Raw genomic sequence first — 27,884 nt, forward strand, 5'->3', positions numbered from 1 at the left:
AAGGAAACTTGTGGATTGAGACAATTAAGATTCAAAATTTGGAAACAGGGATAAGTATAGTTGTGGATTAGGTCAATCAAATATTAATATATTTCTAGATCATCTAACAATTGAGTTATGATACTCTTAAAGATATATTCAACAATTGGGATAATTGTTTTTTTTTTTTTTACCTGAAATTAATATAATAAAAAAAATTTCTAAATAATGACATATATTTAGATTTATAATTTTTTTTATAAAAAATAAATATGACATTAGTTAAGTAATTGTCAACTTTAAAATAAAAAATTAAATAAAATAACACGAAAATTAAACTGCAACATATAAAATAAAATTACTTTAAAAAAACCATAATTTTTTAGAGAAAATTATATTCTGAAATTTGTAAGGCATTGTTTGGGAGAGGGGATTAATTAATAATCCTGAATAGGATTAAAAAATATCTTGCTGTTTAAGTTAGATGGTAATATGAAGACTCGTGGAATATTTTATGTTGTTTGAATAGGTGGTTGAAAAAAAAAAAAAAGAGAAGTATAAAATTATTATGTGTAGAAAATAATAATATTCCTATTAGGTATATACTCATAATACCAAAAAAATAATTAAGAATAGCTCAGTCAATTGTCCAAACTTTGTAACCTTCATGTGTGGTTTTTGTTAGAGAACGGGAGTGCAGATATACATTTTTCCCTTCCAAGTTTTCTATTCCATTCCATCACCTTCCAAACATACCCTAAAACAAATTGAAGCAGAGTCATACTCCATCGCAGCCAGACAAACATTTCGTCACATTGATCAGTCCACAGTGATTTGAACATTATCAATTAATTGTACCTCATCCTTCCTCCTACATATTTTCACTAAAAACAATAAAAATGACTTGTTATTATTATTATTATTATTATTATTTATTTAATCTTTTTTTCCAATACAGTAAGAACTAATAAGAACCATTCTGAAGAAAGTAGATAGAACTCAAATCAAAAGCAATCATTTCATGTTGATCTTTATTAGACGATGAAAACCAACAAAATTCTCTACTTGTTTTGGGGTTTTGCATATCAATTCTTATTGATTTACAACAAATACGTAAGTATTGGGTAATATAAAAATAGGGTTTTGATTTTGAAGCCAATATATGGTTTATATACATATAGATGAATATATATGACCCAAGAAATTTGTCTTGGTATATGTTTCACTTGAGTAAAGAAATGTAGCTACCATTTTAGGCAAAGGATATTTTCATTCCAAATGGACAAAAACTCACGGACTCAGAACCTACTTGGGAGTCTCCTTCTCTACCTTCCAATTTTCTTTTTGCTTTTCTTTTTTTCTTTTTTCCATTTCACCTCTTTTTTCTCCTCATCATTTTCTCACCAACCAAACAACTCTCACTCTACTTCTAACTCACCCTCATTAAACTCCATCTTAACGTGCAAACCCCCAAAAAAAAAAATAAAATAAAATAAATAAAATAAAAGAGAGAGAGCAAAAATAAAATAAAATATTTAAAAAATAAAATAACATTATCCGTCAAGCCACGAGTCTCTCCTGAGATCCACCACGACAACACTGACATTGTCGGCGCTCTGCTTGGCCAACGCGAGTTTTGTCAGTAACGTGGACGCGTCCGTACACGCGCCGTCCCCCAATTCTTCCCGTCTGCTGCTGGATTCCGCCGAGGCCTCCGGCGACTGAGACATAACTCTCAGACATTTGCTCGCCACCCGGCACGCCATCTCGTTGGACACCACGTCCCACAGGCCATCGCTCGCCAGTATCAAACACTCGTCCTCCGCGGTCCGATCCATCACAGTCACCTCCGGGTCGCAGATCACGTAAGGTTTCAAGTAATTGTCACCTTCATTTCCACACAAACTCACCATTAACGAAACCCCAAATACCAGCCAATCCCATATACACACACACAATACATATATATGGAGCGCGACAAGAAAAGTAACAGCAGTGCAGTTCATTAGAACTAAGTATTAAAGTCTGTATTATGGAGTCTGTACTTAGTACTTACCAATGGCTCTTGACATGGCGAGAACACCGAGGACGCGTGGACCATCCCAATAAATGACTCGTCCGCCGGCGGTTTGGATCCGGTTCAGCTCGTCTGGACGGTCCGGCTGTTCATTTCCAAAAGATTTTCCCCAAAAAAATATAAACACATCAGGAGTCTCGACAGAGAATTAAAGTCAAATTAGTCTAAGGAAACAGGAACCGAGTGTACGTTCTTTTTTCCATTATACACTAAAGCCAAAAGTATGGAGACTTAGACCTGATATGAGAAAATGTTTGTATTACGAGAAAGTGAACAGCATGAATCAGCACGAAAGGGAGGATGAGGGTCATCATTAGTTCTTCTTTTCTTTCTTTCTTTCTTTCTTTCCGGAGTAAGTATTGCAGGCTTTTTTCACGCCTTCCAAACAGGGTCTAACATCACGAGTTTCTCATTCAAATCTACTAACATAGTGAGGGGGGCGGGGGGGAGAGAGAGAGAGAGAGAGAGACTAACCTTGTGATCCGAGGATAGGGGGATGGCTCTGGCGTTACGGCACAGAACAGCTCTTGAATCTCCGCAATTGGCAACGATGATTTTGTCCGGCGTAATTATCGCCACAACGGCGGTTGATCCAACAGCGTCGCATTCCGGCGTCTGGAGTTCGCATCTGCAGTTAGCACCAGCCCGTGCGTCGTGGTCCCATGCCACCACTTCCTTATCCATGCGCGCGAAGCTCCTCTCCATGACAGACTTCCACTCTACTTCTTCATCTTCCTCGCCCTTCTTCAGCAGTTCCTCCTTTACCAACTCGTGCAGCCGCTCCCTACACTTGACGGCCACCTAAAATCCATCACAGTAATTAAATTAAGGTGCTAATCTAAACATGAAGAAGAGATGATATGGACAAGCAGAGGAGAGTCAATTCGTACGTGAGAGCAACCATGCCCGTCGTAAACTCCAAAATAGTGCAACTCAAAATCTTCGTCTCGCCGGGAAAATGAAGGATGAATTGCAACAGCGTCTTCCATGTCCCTCCTCCTCCCGCACACCGAAGCGACGCCGTATTTCAGGTACACACCCGCATCCCCTTTGGGATTTAATGGACGAGGATGATGAGAACCGGTGCTGGAACCCAAGACCTCTTCGGCTAATTCTGCAGACAGACTCTCACAGTTCTCCACCGCGTTCTCGCACTCCCTTCCAGACAACGACATAGCGGCGTCGTCGACCTGCAACTTCTGGCGCTTCGGATTATTTTCTTCTATCGACTGTTCCGATGGAGCCACCCCGGTGACGAACTTGAACCGTCGGATTTCCATCCTCCGCCTCCTCGCCGCTCGCGAACTCGAGTCGCACGGCGATGACACGTCACTCTCACCAACCACTCCGCAGCAGATTTCCGCCATGTTAACCACCTTGAGTCCTGTTAGTAAACCAATAAAATACTTCTCCGAGTTAATTAATCATTCTGAATTCATTTGTTTACTTAGCTTCCTTCGTCTAATTACTCACTCGACTCCGCCGTATTTCGAGGAAATGAGAACTCGGAAACAGAAGATAATTAGAAAACGCCGGCGCGAAGAAGAAAGGGTGCTTTATAAGGCCTAGGGGAAAGAAGAAGAAAAAAAGATGAACAAGAGAAGAAGAATATGGTATAGCTGTTTTTTCTTTTATGTTGGCCCAAAGGCAACGTGGCGGTGGGTGAGGTAAGCCACGAGGTCATGGGGGCAGGCTGCCCGTCACCTCCCCGGGCAGACAAAACCCAAGAGTGAAGTACTTTTTGTACGTGACGTATAGTGCTCCTCTGCCTGAACTAACAAATCTCTACCGTCCATCTCACTCCTCATCTCCCCTCTAAAGACACCACGTGTACGTCCCATCAAGACTCCTTCTTACGTGCACCAATCAGATTCCAACACGCGACCAGCCGAACTTGCTTTCCTGACACGCATGTGGTCCTCATACCTCTATTAAAATCTTCTCCCTCCCTTAATTAGCTTCAATTTTTACTTTAAAAATCTAACGCCACGTGTCGCATTGTCAAATAACCTCTCCTTTTTTGAACAAGTTTAAATTTAAATTCCTATTACTTTATTCTGTTGGGGGCCCAACCAAAAGGCTCTACGTATGCGTTGCTGATGTTGACGTGGAGGTCCACCTGTCCACATCGTTGACGCCTAATAGAATATCTAGACGTCAGTTTCTTTCCTCGAAGCACACGTGTCGGAATCACAGCCCTCTCCATTGACCTCATTCTACTAAAATTCCATTCCTAGCCAAAACAGAAAAGGAAAAAATTAAACACCCACTAATTGTCGTATTAAACATGAATTAATACAAATTATTAGTCATAAAACTCCCACTATTGAATTACCGAAACTACCCCTGGAACCGTACGCTAAAACATAAAAGCGAGCATATATTCAGGAGGAGCAGAGAAAAAATCAAACGACAACACGCGGCGAAGAAAGAGTGGACAACGTGTAAATTGACAGATATGAGTGTACGGTTGAGGTGGGAGCCACCCATCAATAAGAAGAAAAAAGAAAAGTAGGAGCCCGGTTGATGTAGGTCCACGTGTAAAATCGGGCTGGCAGGCAATGAGACTGTATCTGGGGCATGAAGGTGACAGGAGGCAAAAGGTCGTGCCACGTGAAAGGACCCCCCCCCCCCCCCCATTTTAAGTTTCAGGTTAACCATGGTTGAGTTAATATATTAACCATGGTTACGTTAAAATTATTTAATTATTTTATTTTTTTAAATAATTGATACATAATTACTAATTAAAAATTTTGAAAGTTTCATCTGGTTGTACCGAGCGTGGGATTTCTAATAGTGGGAAGGTGGGAGAGGACAGATGGCTGGAAGAGAAGGCCACGTAGGGAGAGGAGTTCAGGAAGATAATGGAACGTGGTCGTTTCGATAAAGGGCGAAGCGAAAGCCGGTAAAACACGTGTCGTCTAAATGGGCTTATCCGTTGCGTTTTGCGTGCATGGTGAGCACATTGCATGCGGACATTGATGTGATGGAAACTGTGGTAAATGAAGTTTTGTGTTATATACTGATTTTTTAATAATATATTAAAACTATTTAATTTAATATTAATTTCTCTAAAAATATCTTTTTATATTGTATATTCATGTTGAATGTATTAGGCACATTTAATTTTAAATAGACTCCGAATTGAATTGTAAAATATTACGTTATTAAAAAAATTATTAAAATAATAAGTGTTGAGCTAAAATAATAATTCGATGTCTCAACTATTAATTTTTATTCTACTATTATTATTATTAAATTAAGTGTCACGTCAAATTTAATTGATGCATGATAGCTTTTAATTATCTCTGTGTAAGTATTTAGTATCAATTTAAATACTAAAAATTATTATATAAAAATCCGGCTGAACCGGTCCATAAATTTAAAAAGAAACATCAACCGCCGGTTCATTTTTTTAATTTGACCGAACCGGTTCGTATTTAATTTTTTCAATACCACGTGGTATTAAAAACCCAGTTTATATTTTATAATTATATGTATAAATTTCATGACCCGGCCCATTAATTCTATAAGTAACCATATGAGCCTCCTGCTACCCGAGTCACCTGGGGGTGCAATGAATGTCTACTATTTGAGATCTGAATTTATAATAAAATAAATAAATAAATAATCCTCTTACAATAACATGAAAGTTATCTATAGAAACTGTAATAGTAATGTTTGTTTTTGTGCGTATATATATACACACATATATAGATGTAATAATATGTATACGTCTCTTAGAAATCCCCGTCGTTAATTTTATGAACAAGGGACAGAAATATGAGCTTCATCTTCTCCAAAGCTTGTCCTGGAGTGCTGCAAACATATGGCGTCCGGCACCGCCTTCCCACTTGAAAAGCTATAAATATATAGTGCGTGTCCATATATATATATATATATTTGTAGTATGCATAGTTAAGTTTATTTTTTTAATAAATTTATACATGTAATAAATATATACTAATTGTAGTATATAATAAACAATTCGGATCATAATTTTTTACAAAAAATATATCATACACTCTTAAACTGTATAAATACAACAGCATGATCAAAAAGAAAACTGTGTCAGAATTCTAATAAGTAATTTATTTTCTCATAATCTTAAATTAACAATTTTTCAATAAAAATTTGTACATTTTATTAATTATTTGATACATACACACACACATATTAATTATAAGATAATTTTTTAATAAAAATTTATACGTTTTATTAGTTTAACTTTAACTTTAACTACGACACATATACATTAACAACAACATAATTTTTTAATAAAAATATATAGTTTAAAAATAGAAACACATATTTTTTATTAATTACACGATACATACACATCAACTGCAACGCAATATTTTAATAAGAACATATAATTTGATTCAAACACATAATTTTTTATTTAAATATTTTTTTAAAAAATTAATTATCAGAAAGATAATAACCATTGATAGTTGCTCCTCCCGTCAACACAAACAGTTTGTTCCGTTACATAAGATGTTGCCGGTAGGGGCAAAGAAATATCACAATTGACAGATACTTTATATTTGTCTCTCCGATTTGTTTTAAAGCAGTTCGAGAGATTTTGCAGTTTCTTCAATATGTTCATCAGCACGCTCAAGTAAAAACGATATATATTTCTCACACCTCACCAGTATACATATTACATTAATAACTTTTAGAAATTTTAAGATTTCCAGTTAAATGTCGTCTAAACTCAGTATGTTGAGTTTTCTATGGAACAAATCGGAAACAGTTTTTGACTAATTTTTCTCTTTGATCTTGGAATATCAAGTTGCAGACCGAACCAGTGACTTGAAATCCCTTCGACTTCCCTCGAGTTAAAGCATTCATCAACCTGGGGCTGGTTCCAAGAACATGTATGCACCTTTGCACCCAAACTTGCTAGTTCCTCCACGATAGCATACCTTCAAATTTATGATAAACAAAATCAAAGTTAGAATATTACAATAACATAGAATTCAAATTCAAGAAGAAAAAAAAAAGAAATTATAGGTCCAAAACTATATATTTAGCTATTAAAATTAAGTTCAGATAGTTACTACTTCCTCTTACAAAGGCTTATTATCATATCCATCAGAAGTTTCTACTCAAATAATTCTATATATATATATATATATATATATATATAGCTTTTGAAATCAGCATATAGATATAGATACTTGAATAATATGTAATCCCATATAAGGGGGAGAGAGAGAGAGAGAGAAACAAAACCCAATTCCTTGTGTTCCTCCTGTGACAAGAGCAGTCATCCCCTCAAGTGACCATCTGTTGATTTTCTTGCTGCTCTCTTCTCCGGCCATTTTTCTTTCTTTCTTTCTTTCTTTCTGAAGGTCTTTCCTCTTTCTCCTTACCTCTTTTCGTTATAATCTGTGATATATATACACACACACACACACACATGGACATATATACTATATGCATATAGCATTACCTTAGTTTAATTAAATAACTAGGCCACCCACGTGCATATATTGCATATTTTACCGAAGCCATCATGGCAAGCTTGGCTTATCAACTGGCTGATGATGTTGCTGAAAAGTAAGTGTATGTATATATATATACACTATATGTAGTTCATTCAAAATATTGTGTATATATATATATATATATATATAAAAGGTATATTATGTAAATCACATAAAAGAAGTAGCAGTAATTTTTTGGACGTGGCTGCTTGACTTGATCATTATATTCTCCAACTATATTAATCAATTAACTACGGTAATTATTTTTTGAAAACAATTAAACTAATTTTGGGCAAGTTCCCATGTTAAATTTAATTCCTTTAGTGTCTAGTTTTATATATATATATATATATATATATAATTTTATTTTATGGAAAAGACAGCATTTTTATTAGAATTTTTAATTTTTGGAAAAAAAAAACAAGAAAAATATATCATTGAAAAATTTACGAAAGTAGGTACATGAATAAAAATTATTTTTGGTTTACATTCAATGAATCTTGGCACTATATATAATTTTTAATTAATTAGTTTATTAAAAAATTAATTAATTATTGGTGTCACACTTTGATTAAATTCATTCATGAATAATGCATAAAATCTTTTCATTGATTTAAAGAAAATCTCTTCTTAAAAATCTTTTAATTTAAAATAGATCTCTTGAAGATTTCTTAATTTAAATTAAATAATATCTGTTCTTACTTAAATATAAGAAGATCTCTTGATTTTTTACAAAAGTAAATATTGACTTCACGTGTTTAGTATCATCTCTTTGAAAAGAAGTGGTCGATTAGAAAAGATATAATTATATTCTCAATATTTGATTCTCGAGAGTTTATAATTTTGTAGACTCTTTGTATTTGTGTTGCTCTTAGGGGACTCTTTCTTGCTCTTGATTTTAGTTGTTTTTATTACTCTCACGAGATTCTTTTTGTGTGGTTGAGAATTTTTGGTGCTTTCAATTTTTTTGGATTATAGAATACTTTAGTGTTTTTTTTCCTTTCACGTATCTATCCCTTACTATAAACTTAAAAGTCTTCTTTGAGTCTATTGGTTTATGTCCTCGTGATATTCCATCCATAAAGCGCAAATGCATCTTGAATAGGGTTCATCTTAGACTTCTCTCCATATGGATTTTGCTCAATTCAAGAATTGTATACTTTCTTCCGCTTAAATGGACCAAGCCGTGAGGCTCTTTCCTTGTAATCTCCTTGCCATGACTTTCACGCTTCATGAGGCCTAAACTGTGGCTTTTTAAGATCATGAATTCATGAACTTTCTACATAATTCCTCGTGTGGCCGTGAGCTTCCGTGTAAGCTCCCATGTGATCGTGAGCTCTATCTTAAGTTAGGCCTTGTTCTCCTTCAATGTGACCATAACCTTTTAAGCTTATGTAACCATGATTTCCTTTGTGATCGTGAGCTTTTAAGCTTGTATAATCTCCCATGTGATTTCGAGTTGTGTCTTGATCATGAATTAGAACTTATCCAATACAAATGTAGTACATATTTGAGTGACATCATGTGTTTATCAATATATAAGTAACTAATACAAAAATTGATACACATTCCCACTAGCGACATTACAACTGTAAGTAATTAAGGTTCATGTTGATTAGAATTTGACAATTTATAGAACACTACAAATCACTTGTTGGCTTATTCTTAAGTAATCAGGGTGCAGCCATTCACTGTTAGACCTCCATCAACGCAAATGGTTTGTCCTGTTATGTAAGATGCTGGCAGGTAGGCAAAGAAATGCCACGACGGAAGAGACTTCCTTGGGTTCTCCGATTCATCCCAATGGTGTCCGAGAGATTACAGCATCCCGAGTTTTTTCATTGTTGAGAAACTGCATGAAATATATGAACAGAATGGTGAGAAGGGAAGGGAATTGAAGAGATGGAATCTGTTTCATAAACTTGACCAGACACAGCACTAATTTGAGGGAAAAGATAAGCAAGTTATAAAACATTTTGCAGAAAAAATAAAAGGATTATTAGAAAGATAAGGAAAGTTGAGAGCCAAAAGAAAAACAAAAAAGAAGGATAGACTGGCAAAATCTGAAAGAGGATAGCCAGCTATACTCTATGTCGGGAAAAATCGTGATGGCTGAAAGGACTGAAAGAGATCGAAAGAAGGGATCAACCAATTAAAAAGACACCCATTACAACAGCATAAGCATATTGAAAATGATTATTATGTCTTTAGCATTGGGAGTCCTGATGAACCAAGGTGCAACAGAATTAGTCCTTATATTGTCTTCTGCCCATTCACATGCCAAGTTCTTGGTACGTTGGTTAAGCGCTCCTGCAAAATTCACAGAACATTGTTTAATTTAGCTTCAGCTGGATCACATGGCCAGTTCTAATAGAGTCTCCTCCAATTACAGAACCCTTAAGAACCTATCTTGGAATAAATTTCGGAGTTTGGTTTACAAGTAGATATGTACCTTTAGTTGCACTGTAGATAGACCCAACATTAATGGATACAACACCAGCTGTAGAAGACAGAAAAACAATACGTCCCTCTCCTGAATTGTTCAAAAGGGAATGTGCGAGTTGGCATATGTGATAAGCAGATTCAAGATTGGTAGCCAAGAGGAATGAGAAATCCTCAGATGTGAAATCTAGAGTTTTCTTGCATATATTTGCAGCAGTATTGTTTATCTAGTTCAGTGAAAAGAATGTTGTTACATGATATGTATATAAACTGCTATGCGAATAAGAGACATATTAACGGAGACACAAGCACACATATGTATATACATTTACCAATATGCCAACATTAATCAAAAAGAAACATTAACTAATGAAGGAAATGAATGCTTACCAATATGTTCAATTTCCCATAAAACAAGGTGGAGATGGTGCCCATTAGCTCTTCCCGTGCAGTTCGCAATGATACATCACAGACTGAACCAGTGACTTGAAAACCCTTCGCCTGCCATTCACGTAAGCATGCATTAAGCTGGTCCTGATTTCGAGAGCATGTATGCACAGTTGCCCCCAGTCCTGCCAGTTCCTCCACAATAGTCTACCTGATGAAATGCCTTTGTATTTGAGATTCATTATAGTATAATAAAATTATAAACATAATTAGAATTTAAAATTCATGAAAAATCAAACAACAAATAGTCTGTTTTATAGTTCACGTCCTGTGGACTCAAGAAATTATATTCATGTGTGTAATTTAGTTCAATCCTTATTTTCATGTAGACAGAAATTAAGTCAATGCTGTCTGTTCAAACACCATAATTCTATTTCATAAAAATAATAATGAAAGGATAAACAAACAGCAGAAAAGAAAGAAAGGAAGAAAGAAAATAACCCGAGCCCTTTGGTTCCACCTGTGACGAGCAATCATCCACCTGTAGAGACCATCTGCTCTTGCGACAGCTTTCTACACCTTCCATCTTTCACTGTGTTGTTGTTGCTGCTAATAAAAATGCTCAAAAGACATATATAATATGATATCTTGTTACTCTTATGCCTGAATAACAGGAATTAGTACCAAGCAGTACCGAAATATGACAGCGACAATAGCAACTATATTTAATGTTCCAACATGCATAAGTTTAGCTTTTTTTAAAATAAAAAAGAGTACACTTGCAGCCCAAAACTTAAGACTTCATATATTTTCTAGAGTTCGTTTTATTCATACAGTACTGAAAGGAAATTTCTAAATAAGAAGTGAAATTCAAACTTTGACCTGAATATAAGCATGATTAAATTCAAAGTGAAATAAGCATGACTGAATTGAACATCAATGAGAAACCATTGATTTGTCAAATATTATTTTTATCAGCATTTAGACGCTCAACATAATTGAAAAGTCACTATCTCGAGTATGGTACTGAAAGTAAATTTCTAAAGAAGTGAAATTGAAATTGGATAAAGATGACTGAATTGAACATCAATGAGAAACCTTTGATTTTGTCAAATATTGTTCTTAGCAGCATTTAGACACTCAACATAATTGAAAAGTCACTATCTCAAGTATAGAAGCTTAAGCAGAAGAATAACAAAAGTCTTATCTTAAAAATGTTGCCTACTACAAACAAATAGCTGACCACTTCTTGAAGAGAGTACAAGAAGATAAGAAAAGCCTGGTTCAAGCGAGACATTATTACCCTGACCTGGGTGAAAATCTCATCTTAAAAATGTTTTTGCCTACTAAGAACAAATAGTTGACGACTTCTTGAAGAGAGTACAACAAGATATTGTGGTGATTAACGCTAACAAACGCAGTTATGGCTGTTAGTCATGTACTGGGTAGAAACCATTCACAGACATCCCTCCATCAACACAAATAATCTGGCCTGTGATGTATGACGAAGCAGGTAAGCATAGAAACGCCACCAGCGATGAAACCTCTGTTGGGTCTCCAAGACGTCCAAGAGGGGTTCGAGAATATACCTCTTCTAGATATTCTTTATTGCTAAGAACCTGCAATAGACATCACAAAGGTTAACCAAGTCTATTTATTCAAGATATGAAATACTGTCCCTCCATGAATTGCTTAGCAAGGTAGAGGGAGAGAGAGTAAAATCAGAGGTGATTATACTGTGAGCATTTTTTTTGTCATAGTAAATGTCTATGTAGGGCTTGACACCAAGCTCTCTAAGTGAAGAATCTAGACACAACTAGCTGGACTATCTGGACCCGCCAAATCTACTGTGAACCTTAAGGCAGCACAAAGTGCACCAAATTAATATGACAGGAATAAACAACCATGTTAGGGATCCTAAGCACCAAAAATAAAATTAATAATAATAATAATCATAATCATCATCATCATCATCATTCGTGATTAATTATTTCTAGTTTTAGGTATTTGGGTGTTTTTTATCTGTGTTTGTGGTTGATTTATGTGTTTATGTGTGGGCAGTACAAATGGGAATTTTAATTTTCTGAGATTATTGCTTGGAATTATTATTGTCTATTATGATGAAGATTGGAGGTACTTTGGACGATGAGGTGTTCATGCCATACTTGGTCATGGAATCTGGTTCAGATTTCAGAGAAGACAATTTTCTAAGGTAACCTGGTCTTAGACCATGTAATTTTCTGAGGTTATTTCTCAGAGTTATTATTGTATATTATGATGAAGAAAAATACAGCAATATATAGGAGTAGGATTACACCAAGAAACCCTGACATTCTATCCTAAATTCGGAGATAAGAGTTCGGGAGGAAATATTTTTTTTGGAGGATCTGGTTATTGAATGACTGATTTATGAATCAATTAAATCTATGATTACACACAATCCCTCATTATTATCACTTTGCTGATCTAGAATCCTACAGGAATAAACTCTGTCAACTAACCACAAGTGTATATGATTTACCCTAAACATTTCCTAAAGTAGAAAATACAGTAAGTTAGCATATGACACTTGCATTACATACAGAGTATGGTGAAGTAGAAAATAATAACAGATGCAAAGACAATTACTTGCTCGACCATAGAAGTTCTGATGTACCAAGGTGCAACAGCATTGCTCCTGATATTGTCTTTTGCCCATTCACAAGCTAAGCTTTTTGTTAGTTGATTGATTGCTCCTGGGAATAGGAAAAAGAAACAGTGGACTAGTTTCTATGACCTCTCCAAGCATACACCCAACAAATGCACAGAATTGAATTCATGTCAAGATAAGTTGATAACCTTTGGTTGCACTCTGTACAGACATTGACTTCAGGGAGACAAAACCAGACACTGAAGACATGAATACAACATTTCCTACACCAGATGCTTTCAGGAGTGGATAAGCAAGTTGCGACAGATGGAAAACAGATTCAAAGTTGGTTGCCATGAGAATAGAAAACTCTTCACTTGCGAATTCAACAATTGGCTTCCGGATATTTGTGCCAACATTGTTAACCTATAAATTAAAAAAAAAAAAGGGGGGGAAAAAGAGTGGATTAAGAAAGAAGCCTCAAACTCAACAAGCAGGAACTACAATGTAACAGCACCGAGTGCCCAAAACCCGTGTTTATGCTTCTGCTTTGAGTACTTTGAATGTAGGATTTTTTTTTTTTTTTTTTTTGGAGATCACTGGAAGTAGAGAGTTTGATTTTACTCCTGATAACCTATTATTTGTGTGCATTTGCAAAGTTTTAAAATCTAGTAGGTAGCATATTGTATTAACTAAAGTTTGCGACTTGATTTAGAAATCCCAAAGTTTAAGACCTCACACAACTAAGCTTCATCATCTTGAAACTCTAAGTGTTACTTAGCATTCAACCCCTTTTATGATCTGCTTAAAAGCTCAAGATAAGGAAACAAAGAGTTGAATCCCCTACTTGCCAAGGAGTAGTGAGAGAGATAGATGAGTTTGAGAGTTTGTGATGCGTTGAATATTTATTTTATAATTCAGGAACCAACACCAACGCCTGTAGTGGCTTGTAGTAACACAAATAATCAAATAAGTTAACAAATTCGATAATCAAATTCAGTAATTAATTTCTACTACAGAAGTTAACACACGGATGATATAAGTTCAGCAAACATGTCTACTTATTATCAAACCAATATACCTCCCTAAAACAAAATTAAGCATGAAATATTGGGAAAATAAAAACTATGATAATAATTAAAATAGCTTAATTCCAAAATATTCAGGATGGTATAGGAAAAGCAAAGTAAAAGTAATAGAATTTTAGTTTTAATTCGTGGAAGATACTAAAAAAGAATAAGAACAAGAATAATTGAGTTACATACTTAGCTATACAAATTAACTAATAATTAGCTGCTAACTGCCAATATTCAGATTTCTAAGAGACAAGTCTTTCAAATATTAAACTAGCTAACTATTAAAACTTTGAACAAAACGTTCAAGTCACATTTCTCTCTTACCACTTCCTGTCAACTATGAGATTCACCCCTTTGTTTCTTTATCTTGAGCTATTAAGCTGCTTGCTATGCGGCATATAGAATTTTGTTAAAAAAACTCAAGCTTTAGTTGATACAATATCCTACCTCCTAGATTTAAAAACTTTGCAAGCACATCAAATATTTCTACCTATAGGAAATTAAAATCTAACGAAAATAGAAACATAAAAGGGCATTTAGACACATAGGATGTATTTGATTGACCCATACTCCATTCTCATTCAATTCTTATATTTAAATTATTTGTTGTCTAAATGCTTATCAGAATTTACATATTTTATGCACAAAAATTTAATCAACTGTACTCATCTTTAATTTCAAAACACAAATTTGTATTCCCAACTAATAAAAGAGACATCACATAATTTGAATTGGACATGAAGCTGACTTGAAATTGAAATTAATTCCAAGTCTCTCACAGGCAAATCAACAAACAGAACAAGTGCTATCCCCACACAAAGATGTAGTGCATGCAGCCATTGGAAGGGACACTAGAAGAGCTTTACAAGGATATTAAGCTTCCCGTCAAGCACGGAGGCCACGGTCTCCATCAACTCCTCTCTCTGTACTCCCAAAGACACATCACATACCGACCCAGTAACCGCAAAACCCGAATCATCCCAGTCTTTCAAGCATTTCTCGAGCTCACTCTTGTTTCGGGCGCACGTGTGCACTCTCGCCCCTAGCCCCGCCAATTCCTCCACTATCGCTCGCCTGTAAAATGTACCCACTTCAAGATTGACCCAAATCTCCTGTAAACAGTCTGTAAACGAACGTGAACATGAAGAATTGCGCGTACCCGATTCCACGAGTACCGCCAGTAACGAGAGCGGACTTCCCGTCAAGAGACCATCTGCTGAGCTGTACATTGATGCTGTCCTGAGTAGGAGTATGTGACATTTTGCGACACAGAGTAATGGGTTTTGCAGAGCAAAACGAAATGGGAGCTTTCGGTGTAATGGGAATGGAGGCGAGGGTTAAGTGGGGTTTAAGGGAAGACGAAGGTGAAAGCAGAACTTGCAGAGGCATTGCCGTGCAAAGTGTAGACTGTAGAGTTTCTCAGGAAACTAGAAAAGGCGCTTGGTAGGGGGGAGCAACCCAACCAGTTAAACCGGTCCATTTCGGTTAGTTAAATCGGTTAACCGGTCCAATTAGAACCGAAAGTAAAGTCCTCGAATCGGCTCGGTTCTGATTTCCAGATTTGAGAACTGAAACCAAATGATTAGCCAAAACATTTTTTTTATTATTACATGTAGAATTTAATTAAATTAAAAATATATAAAAAAATATATATGGGAAAAAAGCCTATAAAGCTGAGACATTTTGAGATCTATTAAATTCAATCAATAATATTATAATTGATATTAATAATTAATCTTTCCTTAAAAAGGATTATATTAATAATTAATTAATAATCAAGTATAAGTTGGTCCTTCTTAGGAAAGGAATTAATGCCCGTATATATCGAAACAATTTATGTAAACAATTAATATTCTATAATTTCAAGAATTTCTACTTAATTATTAACAAAAATAAAATTTCAAATAGAAAAAAGAAATAATTAATTATTTAAACCACTAATATTCTAAAATTTAAATAATATGTATAAAAATCTCTAAATTAATATACATATCATGCAACTTTTTAATTAAAATTCTGTAATTTTAGCAACTAATTGACACTAAATTTTTATATTTATGCTGACGTTCAAATTCTATTTATATTATAAATTGATAGTTACCGAGTAACATATGTCCGAAAAACCCTTTGCACATACAAAAATACTGGAATTAAAATTAAATTGTTGATTTATTTTTAACTTTTATATCCATGTGAATAAGATAATTAGCTCATTTAATATATAAAAAAAAATAATAATAACATTATTTGAACACATTAATATTTTAAAAATAATTAATCTTCTCTCAATATTAATAATATATTATTTACACAGTAAAAATTAAAATTGTCTTAATTAAAATTATAAAAAAATAAATAAAATTGAATGATGAATCAAAGACCAACATTAAGGTAATTAAATGAATAGGAATGTAGATGGAAATAATTAAGTAAGTAATTAAGTAAGATACAAGTGACTCAAAATTATCAAGGGATTCTTGGACTACAACATTAGGCCTCCTTGACCTGGTATCAAATTTCATTATTTGAACAAAATAATTAATTTAGAAATCTAATCATCTAACTCAATTTTTTTCCCCTGGCAACTAAATAACAAAATCCAGAGTAATCTCCAAAATTTTTATGAATCAATGGTAGAATTGAAGGAAAGAGAGGAAGACCTAGAATGAAGTACAAGTGCCAATCAGATTTTTAACAAGATTAAATGAGGGCTTGAACACCAAGTTGTTGCATTTCTCTAAGCCTCCATATAGGGTAGATAGCGCCTTCTCCAGCCTCTTCTGCATCAACTTGTTGCATTGCCCAGGCATAATACACAGTGTGGATTGTGTCCTAGAAACACAATAGATATCAGGAAACTTAATTTTGACTTGCTTTTTCTCCATCAAGAAATCTAGGATATATTTGGAATATCATAACAAGGACTTCCAGATTCCGTCGACGACAAATGCACTGTTCCAATTCCACTTCAAATTCCATATAAGCTCATTTTTAATTTTTAGACTGTACATGAATTTTGAACCAGTCCCACAGAAATTCTTGATTACTTCCGAAGAGAGTCACAATTACACGTGCAACTTGTGCATGGGAAAACGTAAAGAATGAGTCTAATTTACCTTTCCCCCTTCTGTTATTGCTCCATTACGATCACGGACACAGTATATTTGTTGTGTTTGGAACTGCAATTTGAAAGGCTTACGAATCTCAGTTTTCACTTCCATACCAAATTTCTTATGATGATTGTAACCTTTTCTTTCTTGAGGGAAATGGAAAACAATAACCAAACCAGCGCCAACCGTATACACAATTTAGATGTTTGTAACCAAATTACAGGCAAGAAAGAAGAAAGAGGAGATCATACCCCTACAATGATGATAGGAGAGGTTCCCATCATTTTGGTTTCTCTTACTTCAACTTCAGAAATATGAAGAATCTGCCAAAGGAAACACGAAGAGATCAGATCGTAAAATATTGTTCATCATGTCATTAAAAACCACCATAGGTAACAGAGGTACAACGTTATAAATAATAATGTCTAACCCGAATGTAATTCCATCTTAAACTTATTTTATTCAAGAGCCAGCTAGTAAATGGTTCTTCCTCTGTCCCACATTTTTGCTACATTTTAGTTTTGGGACAATATCGTGTCTTTCCTTTTTCTATATTTATTTTCCTACATACTTCATTGATTGAAAATTGTACTAATATTTTTGTAGACTTCTAAACTTCATAAATCAAAAGACATACAAAATGACAAGTAATGAAAACCAGAAATCAATAAGATCTGCAAATCCTTTCTTATCTCACAAAAAAGATCTGCAAATCCTTTCATTATATATCATATATATAGAGAGAACAAAGATATGTAAAGGGTTATAGAAAGCATCTCCTCTTACCTTGTTATCAAAAAATATACCATGACCTTGATAAGCTGCATGCTCTGCTTTACACCGTTCCATTACTTCAGAGCTACAGTACTTCTTCAAGGTCTCAACATCTCCCTGCACCAAGAAGACACTTATTATCCACAAACAACATAGAATTTCAATAAAACGGATACCACTCAAAGTGAAAAAAACAGTGAAAGGCTCCAAGTAAACATGGAATTGGGAAGAATCCCATCCACAATATGAAGAAGCTCACAACTCACTTTCATATATGCAGTAAGGACTGGTTTGATAGCTTCCTGAACTTCTGCCACAAAATCCGGCAAAGAAAATGTCCTAATATATTCCAATTACAAAAGAAAGAAAAAAAAGGTCATTAGACTGGAAAATTAAATCCTCAAACAAATAGCAAAGGCATAAGATCATACGGATCTCGACGGCGTATTTCCTTGTAGGATGCTGCGGCATCAGTTTCCTGAAAAATTGTCTCATTGATGCTGTGAAAAAGAGTTCATTGGGATCAATATAAAATAGTACATACATCATGCGCAAGACCAATGAGACAAAGAACCAACAATCAGTGGATTCGAAGCCTACTCCTGAATTTTGTGGACAATTGGGTTATCACTAGTCTCCCATCTTTCCCGCATGTCCTCTGCAATCTATCAAATCCAATCCAAGAAACTTTTATTAGATGGAGACAAATAACAAGCTTCCAATCACTGGTGACATCCAAACTCAAAAGGAAAGAAAAGCTACCAACACTATCAGATGGTAAAATTATAAATGTCCGCATTTCTAGAATAATAATTCAAAGAAATGACAAGATTGGAGAAGTAACACAGAACAAAACTATTAAAAATTTTGGGGAAACAAAGCAGGATAAATTGAAGCGGGAAATTTTGGAGCATACCTCCTGGCTCTTGTTCACAACAGGTTCGCTTAAACCACTAATACGCTTGAACATAGGATGACCTTGCATCTAGAGGAACAAAAAGACAATTTAAAGAGCAAGAAAGAAGACGTGTCAACAAAAATGTAGTAAGAAAATATAAAATTACCTTCTGTTTCAGTGACTCCCATTTTTTACGCCATTTAGGCTCCTTTGAGGGTACAACAACAACATCAGTTCTTGTACTTCTTTCAACTGTTGACTGGGAAGGATTATGTTCCAGGTGCTTTCTCCTACTTGGGCTACCGCTCAACTCATCCTTTACAATGTCATATCCCTTCTTTGCTAAATCAATGACCTTCCCTTCTTTCAATTTTTGGAAGGCCATTGAAACCTTAGGGGAAGAAATGCTTGATTTAAATTTTCCAAATAAAGTTTCTGGAGCATCAGTGGTTTCAGACTTCTGCTCTTTCTCTTCACCAGAGGATGCCTTACCTCCATCTTTCCAATCAGCACCATGTGCATTGGTTGTCCCAGCAGGCCCTGAAAATTCTGCTTCTGCAGAATTGGTAAAGGCAGAATGCTGCTGTTTTTCTTCCCAAAAGGATGCCTTACCTGCATCCTTTACATCAGCATTATGTGTGGTGCTTGTGCCAGCAGCCCCTGCAGATTCCTTCCCAATCCCAAATGTCTCCTTAACCTAAACGAACAAATATTACAAATGATAAAAAAAAATATGGCTATATGTGGAATAATGTGACAGGAGATGATGATAGGCTGGCAAACAGAACAGTAAGCAAACCTCTTCACCAGCAGCTGAAATCTTTTCCTTTACACTGGCAGAAACCTACAAACAACAAAGTACCATACTTTGAATCCATATCTCACTCTCAGCTAAATATTTGCTTTTATTTTATGGAAATATGGACCCACAGCAAGGCAGCAACAATATTGATGCATGAAGAAATAGACACCTAACATTCAAAGGGAGGATCAAAATATAAAAACAAGAAGACCAGCGGATGGATTCAAGACAGACCTCCCTGGCAAGTTCTAAGAAACGGATATATAGCCAAATCTGATGTCCTTGTATAATGTTTAATTTGTTAAATTAGACTATTAATGAGTTTGCTGCATCATAATATATATGCTCTCTGTAGGAGTAGACTCCAGAATCAAATCCTATTCCCTTCAATTTTTTCCTCAAAAACAGAACTTCTAGGCAGTTCCCTTTTTGGGCTTTGATCATTTAAATTGGTTTATTGAAAAAACAAAAGTTTCTACCAACAATCACAAAGCTAATCTGCTATCAAATAATTGATTAACTGTGATTCTGACAGGAACAGTGTTCTATTCCAAACTCGCAATTGCACAATTTAAGTATTCGCCTTTTCATGTGTACTTTTTTTTTTTGGAGAATAGGCTTGTCCCATATTCTTTGTTGAACAGTTTCAAGACAGTGCAAAAATATTTGACAATTGAAGAAAACTAAGTCTTTTGAATAACACCTTTAAAGATCGTAACTCTCGGATATCTGCAGAATGCAGTAAAAGATTAAGACCAAGCCTTCTTTTCCAAAAAAAAAAAATAAGACCAAACCTTCTTTGCAGCAGCTTCAGCTTCCGTCCACACACCATCAACCTGCTTGTACAGCCGCTCAGTTGTTTGCTTTGTTCTGCATTTTCCATTTCACCATCTCAGGGCCTCCCTTGACATACAACGGTATGTCTCAGCTTATTACCTAGTAAGGCTATATATACTGGGCAGCATAAATGACTATGCTAAAACTTACCTAATTCTTAAGTCGTCTTTCAACCCTTTTAGTTCTTCTGCCTTGTCCTTTAGTTCTTTCACAGATTGTTGAAATTCTGGATTCCTGTAAGCAAGCAAGATACAAGATGCTTGAAGTCTCAAACAATTACTAGCACAAGAAAATAAAAATTAACCCATCAACAGAATGGGAAAATGACTCAAATAGGACACAAGGTTTACTCCAGATGAGCAGGGAGTCGAGATATTGGGATAAAGATTTTCATATCCGACTTTATAAAAAAAAAAAAAGTACATATTTCTTTCACTTCTAAGACCGAAAGACTAACAACATTGAGCTTAGTAGCATTGACCTCTATATATGCATATAACTACAGATATTGAAACCAAAAAGAAGGACAAAAGAAAGGCTATTTCATCATACAACCCGAAAAGAATGGAGTATAAGCTCACCTACAGGTAATTATACAATCTCTAACCAGATTATATGCTCCATTTCTCAAACACAAATAATCAGAACCAAAAGAAAATGTAGCTTACAGTTCCGTTGATATTTAAACAGGTATAGTAAGGAAGGAACAAAATCTAACTTCAAACACTTCTCTAAAAAAATTATTTAAAAAACCAGAGTGAAGATAGACGAGCAATGTAGATGCATAAATATGTCTTGGAGCTTGGAGGGGAAAGAGACATTATAGAAAGAAAAGAATAGAAGGTGACATAAGGAGGAAGGCATATAGTCGGGTTATTGTTTGGTTGCTTCAACAAAGTTGGAAATGGGAAAGAAGGAAAAGAAGAGGCAAGTATGTCGCCAATATTTACTCAGAGAAGGAAAAAGGAAGAAGAGAGATACTAAATAACTTGAAAGTGACTTTATACCCTTTAACAAAAGAAAAAAGATGATATTGAGTATGGGGACAGGGTGAAACTTTCCCCTCTAAAACATCCCAAACTCAAAGCTATAAAAGTTCCTGCTAAGAGAAAATAAAAGAAACACACTAACGCACTTTCTGAAAATCTCAAATTTATCACATAATTTGTAATAGAATTTATACCAAAAAAATCAATTGTACTTATCGGATGTTCCTAGGTCCCATAAACTTTTTGAAGACATGCATATACACACGGACATTCACCCAAACACTTATATGTTGAGAGATTGAGAGGATTTAAGTACCTATCAGCTTCTCCTGTAACCTTCTGTGAAAACTCATTGAAGACACTGTACTGCCGAATACCAGAATACCCATTTGTACTTAGAAACTGCAATCTTGTGTCTGCACCCTGTCACAACAAACCCACCCATATAACATGTCAGTTAATGACTGAAAGAAAACAGGATACCAAATACTTTTTTACTCTATTACCCCCTCTCTGCCCAGTAAAATAAATTATACTTTTTTATAGTAGCTTTCAATTAAACTAACATGTTTTCTATTTCAAACAATATATATCTATAGAGCAAACATGTCACACAGTAAAAAGACCAATTTGCGGCTTCTAAATTTGCAGCTTTTATGTTTAGATCAGCATTCAAGTTCATTTTATTACTCGTAGGACAGAAGCACCAAAAATTAGGCCGTCCATTTTTTGCCAAGATATTTGAAGCTTTATTTTCATTCAACTACTCTTTTTCAGAGAAAAAAAAAAATGAAAATGTTATAAACAAAAATGGACTTGTTCCGTTGTTGCATTTTAACAATGCGTAAACTTTGGTCCTAAAAAGAAAAATAGTCCCTGAACTTCAAATGAAAACATCTTCTACAGAAAATGAAACTGACCACTAAACAAGCAACATATAAGTTAAGCTCGAGAGGAAACAAATTTAACACGACCAAACAGAAAATCCATAAATAGAGCCGGTTATTTTCAAGATACGAAGGAGAAAAGCATAAGAATAATTACCTTCGAAGTGGAATCAATAAGATTGTAGGTCTGATTGGAAGGTAGGTAAGGCCGAGGAGCGACAAGCAAACGGTATGCAACCAAGCTAGTCTTTCTCGGAATCCTGGAAGAAATCCGAGAAAATCCCCTGGAAAATAACATCACAGCTCTCAGCGTACACGGATCCACTAGTACGGAGAGAAAGAAAACCCTTTTAGCGGCTGGGGAAACGAGCCAGAAAGGGAGCTGCTTTGTTGCTGTATGGGAAGAGGGCTAGGGCTGCGTAAGAAGTTAGAAGGCGTTTTGGCTCTGCCTACGTTTTGGCGAACAAGAAAGAAGGTATGAGGTTACGAGCTCAAGTCTCTTTAATTTTGTGCCTTGTTTGGCTTCTTTCCTTTTTTTTTTTTGTGATGCTTATTTTGTTTGGTAAATATGAAACAAGTCTGAAGTTCTGACTTCTCTTCTGCTAAAATAATAATTTATAGATGTAATATTTATTTTTGTTTAATTTACTTCATGCCTCTATATTTTTGTGTAAAATTAATCCCTATATTTAAAAAAAAAATAAATTTAATATATATTTGTTATTAATTATTAACATCATTAATTTATTCGTATATAATATTGTTTTATTAATATAATAATAAATTGAATATCACTTTATATAATATATAATATTAGATGTGATATTTTAAAAATAATTTATAAATATATATTTTTAAAAAAAATTAATGTGTATAATAAATTTATTTATCATGAAATTTTATATATAGTCAGATTTTGGTTGATAACTTAATAAATATCTCTCAAAAATATTGATCGATTTAATTTTTGGACTAATGAAAAATATCATATTATTTTACTTAAAAAATATACAAAATTAATAACATTATATTCCTTGAAGCATGTCCGCACTTCGCAAGAGCATTCTACTATGTTTGAATTCGTGCTATACATAATTAATTATAATGATAAATTTATTTGAAAACTAAACAATAGACTTTGGAATATACGGTATACACTATATGAAATAAGTATAACTATAATAGACATACAAAAAAAATAAAAATTGTAGCGCCCGGAAAATTGAAGAAGAAGGGAAAAAAAAAAAAAAAGGGGGGGGCCACGTCAGCAGACCCAGTCAGCAGTCCCGGCCAACCGGGACCTGCCACGTGGCAAGACCACGTCGATCCGGAATGGGCCACGTTGGCGATCCGCGATCGGACGGTCCAGATCAAGCATGCGATCGGACGGCCCAGATGCAATCGCACAGACGGCCCAAATTCAATAAAAAATGGACGGCTCAGATTAAATCAAAATGGACGGCTGAGATCAAAAGGTAAAAGGGTATAAATAAGACCCCCACACCAGACCACAAAACCCTAGCCGCCTGCCCTCGCCGGAGAAGACGAACCAGAAGCCGGCCGCCGCCACCCGTCGCCGCACCGGAGAGATTTTCGACCACCGATCGAGGTAAATTTCATACCTCCGACTCGTTTTTCCACGCTGAATTCCCCTGTGGCCAAATCGGAGCCAAAATCCCGGCCAAACGGCCGGAAAACACGGCCGAAATCCAGCGGCGCCGCCGCGTCCCTCCTCGGTTTTTGCCTCCGATGAGGCCCTTCCCGGCCTCCGTTTAATGCAATTTTTATATCACCGTGATCACCATTCTTTTCTCTACAGGTTGATCGGAGCCGAATCACCAAAACACGAACTTCACCGGAGAGCCGCCGCACCCGAGAGCACCGCCGCCAGTAAGCTTCGGTTTTCCGTAATTTTTTGGCCCCCCGAGGGCCCTAGAGTTGTTTAATCGCAAGAATCGATGCAAGTGTGGCCGAATTCGGCTGGAAACGGCCGAAAATGGCCAAACCGAGGCGAATCACCGCCGCAAGCGGCGGAGCCGCCGTGCCGGAAATGCAATATTGGCCGAAAGGGGCCCTAGGCCTAATTTGGGATTTTTTGGAACACGTGCAAGTACCAGTAGTGAGTTTCAGTTCCCCGGAAAAAAATTCAGGAAAATTAGGGACAGCCTGTAGGCGCACTGTGAAGCCGTGTTTGGACCCCGAAACGAGTAAGGACCTCTCACCCTATCTCCTATCACGGTATTAAAGTTCAATAAATGATAAAACGATATTTCATAAATCAACGAATGTGTGAAAATTGCTTAAGGTCGCTAATGGAGCCCGAGTCTAGTGTGTTTGTCGGTTAACTGTTATTTGGCCTGTTTTACAGTTTTAAATGCAGTATGAGGTTTGATGTTTTCATTTTATAGTTTCGTGTGCATATTTTACTGTTTTACTGATTATGGATCGAATGACTGGGATGTTAATGCTGTATGTTGTCTGTTTGGCATAAATTACCGTTTTGCTTGTTTGTATGTGGATTGATGATGCTGACTGAGGGAAAAGAGAATGAAAGATTATGTAAATGGGTAATTGTATAATGTGGTCAGCATGACTAGATATTCTGGGAGATGGTGGACGGACCGGGTCCGTAGGAAACCCTACCGGGATTGTGGTTTCCCATACCGGACGGGGTATGGAGATCTTATGTGTTTTGGCGCCCATACCGGACGGGGTATGGGGACGACCCGTTTCACCCTCATATCGGACGGGGTAATGAGGTTTATAGTTTTGGCGCCCATACCGGACGGGGTATGGGGACGGCCCTGGAATATGATTTCAAGTGTTAAGGGTTAATGGGTAGCGGGACCCCTATGGATCCCCATGGATACTAGTGGGCTGGTAAATAAGGAAAATATATTGTGTAACGATTGAATTACGAAAGACTTGATAAGTATTACGTTATACAGTTTATATATGATTTCATGATGATGATGATGTTATTGCTTTCGTATATTGTCTTATAAATTTCACCGAGGTAAGTGAATGGTAAAGGTTTTATTATTGATAAAAGGTTTTGTTGTAAATTATGCTTCATTGGTCTTTTTGTGTTTTCTACCCACCTTTACCTCCGTGACGGTGAGATATCGTGATGTCTTTACTGGGCTAGTGTAGCTCATTCCTTATTTAATCATTTCAGATCAGGAAGACATTGTTCCCGAGCCGGTTCCGCAGGAGGACGACGAAGGGGACGCCTAAAGACTCCATAGTCATATTTGTAGCTTTTACTTTCAAGTTTCTCCTTTAGGTAGTTTGATCTTTTATATTGTGAGCACGTTTTTGGTTTTAGTATAAGGGATGTTAATCGAATTTTTGACTTCGCTTCCGCAATTGATATTTTTAATATACATTCCATTTTAAATTTCCGGGGCCGTTACAAAAATTTTATAATTTTCTTTTTCATCCACAAGCTTTGTAGAAAGATGGAAAGATTTTAATTCTAATAACTCTTAGTTTCATACTCAATACTATTTTGAGTAATAATTGTATTCGAAATTTGATCTGAAATTAATTTTAAAATTAAAAAAATATATAAAAATATAATTTTTAAATTTTTATTTAATGTAAAATTAGAAAAAAAATAGGTAGATAATGAAATTGAAAATAATTTTAGAAAAAATGAGTGAAAATTTGGGTTTGATAGGTATTTTTAAAAGAAAAATCAGAAACTATGAGTCAAAACGTAATTAAAAAAAATGTGTCACGTAGGACTGTCCAGTCAGCAGCCCCGACGAACCAGAGCACGCCGCGTGGCAAGGCACACTGACTTGGTGCCATGCGAGAGGCCACTCTAGCAATTCGCGTGCCTGCGATCGGACGACCCGAATGTGTTCTCGAGCGCGTGGATGATTCGGATTCTTTCCCTCCTCAGGCCCGATCGGACGATCACGATTAAACGTAATGAACGGTCCAAATTCTTTCATTCTTTAAACACGATCGTATGGTCGAGATCAAATCACGATGAACGGTCTAGACTCATTTTTTTTTTAAACCCGATCCGATAGTTAAGATCAAACGCGATGAATAGCCTAGATTTAAGGAAGACGGGTATAAATATCTCACTTCACACCGAACTCAAATTCTAGCCGCCAGCTTTCTGCTAAAGAAGAAGAACCAGTTACCAGAGAAGGGGGCCGACCTCTACCCGCTACCGCGCCGGAGTCACACCCGACCGCCAAAAAAGATAAAAATTCTCATATTCACTCGGAATTTAATTTTGAATATCCGCATAGTCAAATCGGAGTAAAAAGAACAGTGGATAAGTCGAAAACTGCGGGTAAAGCCTGGCGGTGCCGCTACGGAAAAAACTAAAAATCACATCCGATGAGCCCCTTCCCGTTTACTGTTTCATGCGATTTTTTTACTATTATGTTCACTGTTTTGTTTTCTACAGGTTGACTAAAAAAAACATTCAGCCGCGAAGGTGAGCTGGCAAAGCCGCCACACCGAAAAATTCTGCCGCTGATAAGTTTTTGTTTTTCGATTTTTTTTTGCCAACTGAAACCCTCTAACATGTTTTCTCGCAGGGATGAGTATAAAACCATCCAAAACTAGTCGAAAATGGCCAGGCCGAGGCAAACCACCACCGCGAACGGTGGTGACATCGTAGCATGGTGGTGCCGACGTGCCAGAATTCTAAAATTGGCCAGAAAATGTTTTTAACACCAGTTTTAGATTTTTTAGAGTATTTTTAGGTACATGAAGTGTGTTTTAATCTTCGCAATAAAATTCGGGAACCACCAGTAGGCGCAACTGAAAGTTCAGTGTTTCGAACACCGATTCGGGTAAGAATCTCTTAACTTATTTTTTGTTATAGAATTGGAGTTTAATTATTAATAATATGGTATTTTATGTAATTTAAAAAATTCAAGAATTAATTACAGGTTACTAATGGAGTCAAAACTGATTATTTATTATTGTTGTCCTATTTAACTGATTGTTTGATTTTACAGCTTTAAATGCATGATAATATACTGAAATTGGTAAAATGATTCAGTTATATTTTCTTGATGCATGTATTGTTTGTCTTGCGTTGATTTATAGTTAAATTGTGAAACTGAAAATTAAATGTAAACAGAAAATTGATTGGTTAAGTGAATGAATAAATGGTGGCCTTATTGGATATCTTGGAAGATAGTAGACGGACCAGGTACATAGAGAACCCGACCGTGAATGACGCCTCATACCGGACGGGTTATCGAGGATTGATATTTTTGGTGTTCATACCGGACGGGGTATGCGGACGACCCGTTTCACCCTTATACTGGATGGGGTATCGAGGGATTGTATTCTTAGCGCTCATACTGAACAGGGTATTAAGGGATAGTATTCTTGGCATTCATATCGGATGGGTTATGGGACAACTAATTAGTTGACAATGTTGAATAATGGTTCACGCATAGTGGGATATCCCTATAAACCCTTATAAATATCAGTAAACAAATAAAAATAGAAGGTTGTTATTCT

General features: G+C 35.7%; 3 protein-coding genes, 1 long non-coding RNA gene and 1 pseudogene across 5 annotated transcripts; all 5 read right to left on the reverse strand.

Moving 5' to 3' along the window:
• Positions 1-1,229: 1,229 nt before the first annotated feature.
• On the reverse strand, positions 1,230-3,663 carry LOC110812183 (putative protein phosphatase 2C 24). Its single transcript, XM_022038882.2, has 4 exons — positions 2,947-3,663; positions 2,531-2,857; positions 2,036-2,141; positions 1,230-1,867 (listed from the first exon to the last, which is right to left on the reverse strand). Exons 1-4 carry the CDS (start codon positions 3,421-3,423, stop codon positions 1,533-1,535), a joined length of 1,245 nt encoding a protein of 414 aa, XP_021894574.2. The 5' UTR covers positions 3,424-3,663; the 3' UTR covers positions 1,230-1,532.
• A 2,769-nt stretch (positions 3,664-6,432) lies between these two features.
• Positions 6,433-7,833, reverse strand: LOC110812146 (uncharacterized). The gene is made up of 2 exons (XR_002539247.2): positions 7,295-7,833; positions 6,433-6,984 (listed from the first exon to the last, which is right to left on the reverse strand). It is a non-coding gene; the product is annotated as an uncharacterized LOC110812146 (long non-coding RNA).
• Positions 7,834-9,075: 1,242 nt separating this feature from the next.
• LOC110812145 (tropinone reductase homolog At2g29170-like) lies at positions 9,076-11,228 on the reverse strand (annotated as a pseudogene). Its single transcript, XR_015817322.1, has 5 exons — positions 10,879-11,228; positions 10,381-10,588; positions 10,001-10,217; positions 9,760-9,858; positions 9,076-9,408 (listed from the first exon to the last, which is right to left on the reverse strand). The product of XR_015817322.1 is annotated as a tropinone reductase homolog At2g29170-like (transcript).
• A 213-nt stretch (positions 11,229-11,441) lies between these two features.
• Positions 11,442-15,565, reverse strand: LOC110812144 (tropinone reductase homolog At2g29260, chloroplastic-like). The gene is made up of 5 exons (XM_022038833.2): positions 15,242-15,565; positions 14,949-15,156; positions 13,216-13,432; positions 13,006-13,112; positions 11,442-11,996 (listed from the first exon to the last, which is right to left on the reverse strand). The coding sequence occupies exons 1-5, from the start codon at positions 15,469-15,471 to the stop codon at positions 11,808-11,810; spliced, it is 951 nt and encodes a 316-aa protein (XP_021894525.1). The 5' UTR covers positions 15,472-15,565; the 3' UTR covers positions 11,442-11,807.
• A 903-nt stretch (positions 15,566-16,468) lies between these two features.
• LOC110812100 (mitochondrial import inner membrane translocase subunit TIM44-2) lies at positions 16,469-22,870 on the reverse strand. Its single transcript, XM_022038776.2, has 14 exons — positions 22,537-22,870; positions 21,809-21,915; positions 20,654-20,737; positions 20,461-20,536; positions 19,664-19,708; positions 19,031-19,561; positions 18,883-18,951; positions 18,567-18,631; positions 18,398-18,466; positions 18,233-18,305; positions 17,979-18,083; positions 17,444-17,515; positions 17,199-17,261; positions 16,469-16,914 (listed from the first exon to the last, which is right to left on the reverse strand). The coding sequence occupies exons 1-14, from the start codon at positions 22,675-22,677 to the stop codon at positions 16,783-16,785; spliced, it is 1,632 nt and encodes a 543-aa protein (XP_021894468.2). The 5' UTR covers positions 22,678-22,870; the 3' UTR covers positions 16,469-16,782.
• Between the last annotated feature and the right edge of the window lie 5,014 nt (positions 22,871-27,884).

The sequence above is a fragment of the Carica papaya genome, chromosome 2, assembly GCF_054855325.1.
Source record: "Carica papaya isolate Zhongbai chromosome 2, ASM5485532v1, whole genome shotgun sequence".
In the NCBI taxonomy this organism is placed as follows: domain Eukaryota; kingdom Viridiplantae; phylum Streptophyta; class Magnoliopsida; order Brassicales; family Caricaceae; genus Carica; species Carica papaya.

What these genes read in the sequence shown, in the direction of transcription:
- LOC110812183 (XM_022038882.2), bottom strand. Translation starts at nt 3,423, where the DNA reads ATGGCGGAAATCTGCTGCGGAGTGGTTGGTGAGAGTGACGTGTCATCG. An exon ending in ACGGGCATGGTTGCTCTCAC is followed by an intron (nt 2,858 to 2,946) that starts GTACGAATTGAC and finishes GATGGATTTTAG; the next exon opens with GTGGCCGTCAAGTGTAGGGA. An exon ending in CCCTATCCTCGGATCACAAG is followed by an intron (nt 2,142 to 2,530) that starts GTTAGTCTCTCT and finishes GGAAATGAACAG; the next exon opens with CCGGACCGTCCAGACGAGCT.
- LOC110812144 (XM_022038833.2), bottom strand. Translation starts at nt 15,471, where the DNA reads ATGCCTCTGCAAGTTCTGCTTTCACCTTCGTCTTCCCTTAAACCCCAC. An exon ending in ACGGGAAGCTTAATATCCTT is followed by an intron (nt 13,433 to 14,948) that starts GTAAAGCTCTTC and finishes TTTAATTTATAG; the next exon opens with GTTAACAATGTTGGCACAAA. An exon ending in GAACTTCTATGGTCGAGCAA is followed by an intron (nt 11,997 to 13,005) that starts GTAATTGTCTTT and finishes TGTCTATTGCAG; the next exon opens with GTTCTTAGCAATAAAGAATA.
- LOC110812100 (XM_022038776.2), bottom strand. Translation starts at nt 22,677, where the DNA reads ATGTTATTTTCCAGGGGATTTTCTCGGATTTCTTCCAGGATTCCGAGA. An exon ending in CTGAAGCTGCTGCAAAGAAG is followed by an intron (nt 19,709 to 20,460) that starts GTTTGGTCTTAT and finishes TGTTGTTTGTAG; the next exon opens with GTTTCTGCCAGTGTAAAGGA. An exon ending in GTATATTTTTTGATAACAAG is followed by an intron (nt 17,516 to 17,978) that starts GTAAGAGGAGAT and finishes TTCCTTTGGCAG; the next exon opens with ATTCTTCATATTTCTGAAGT.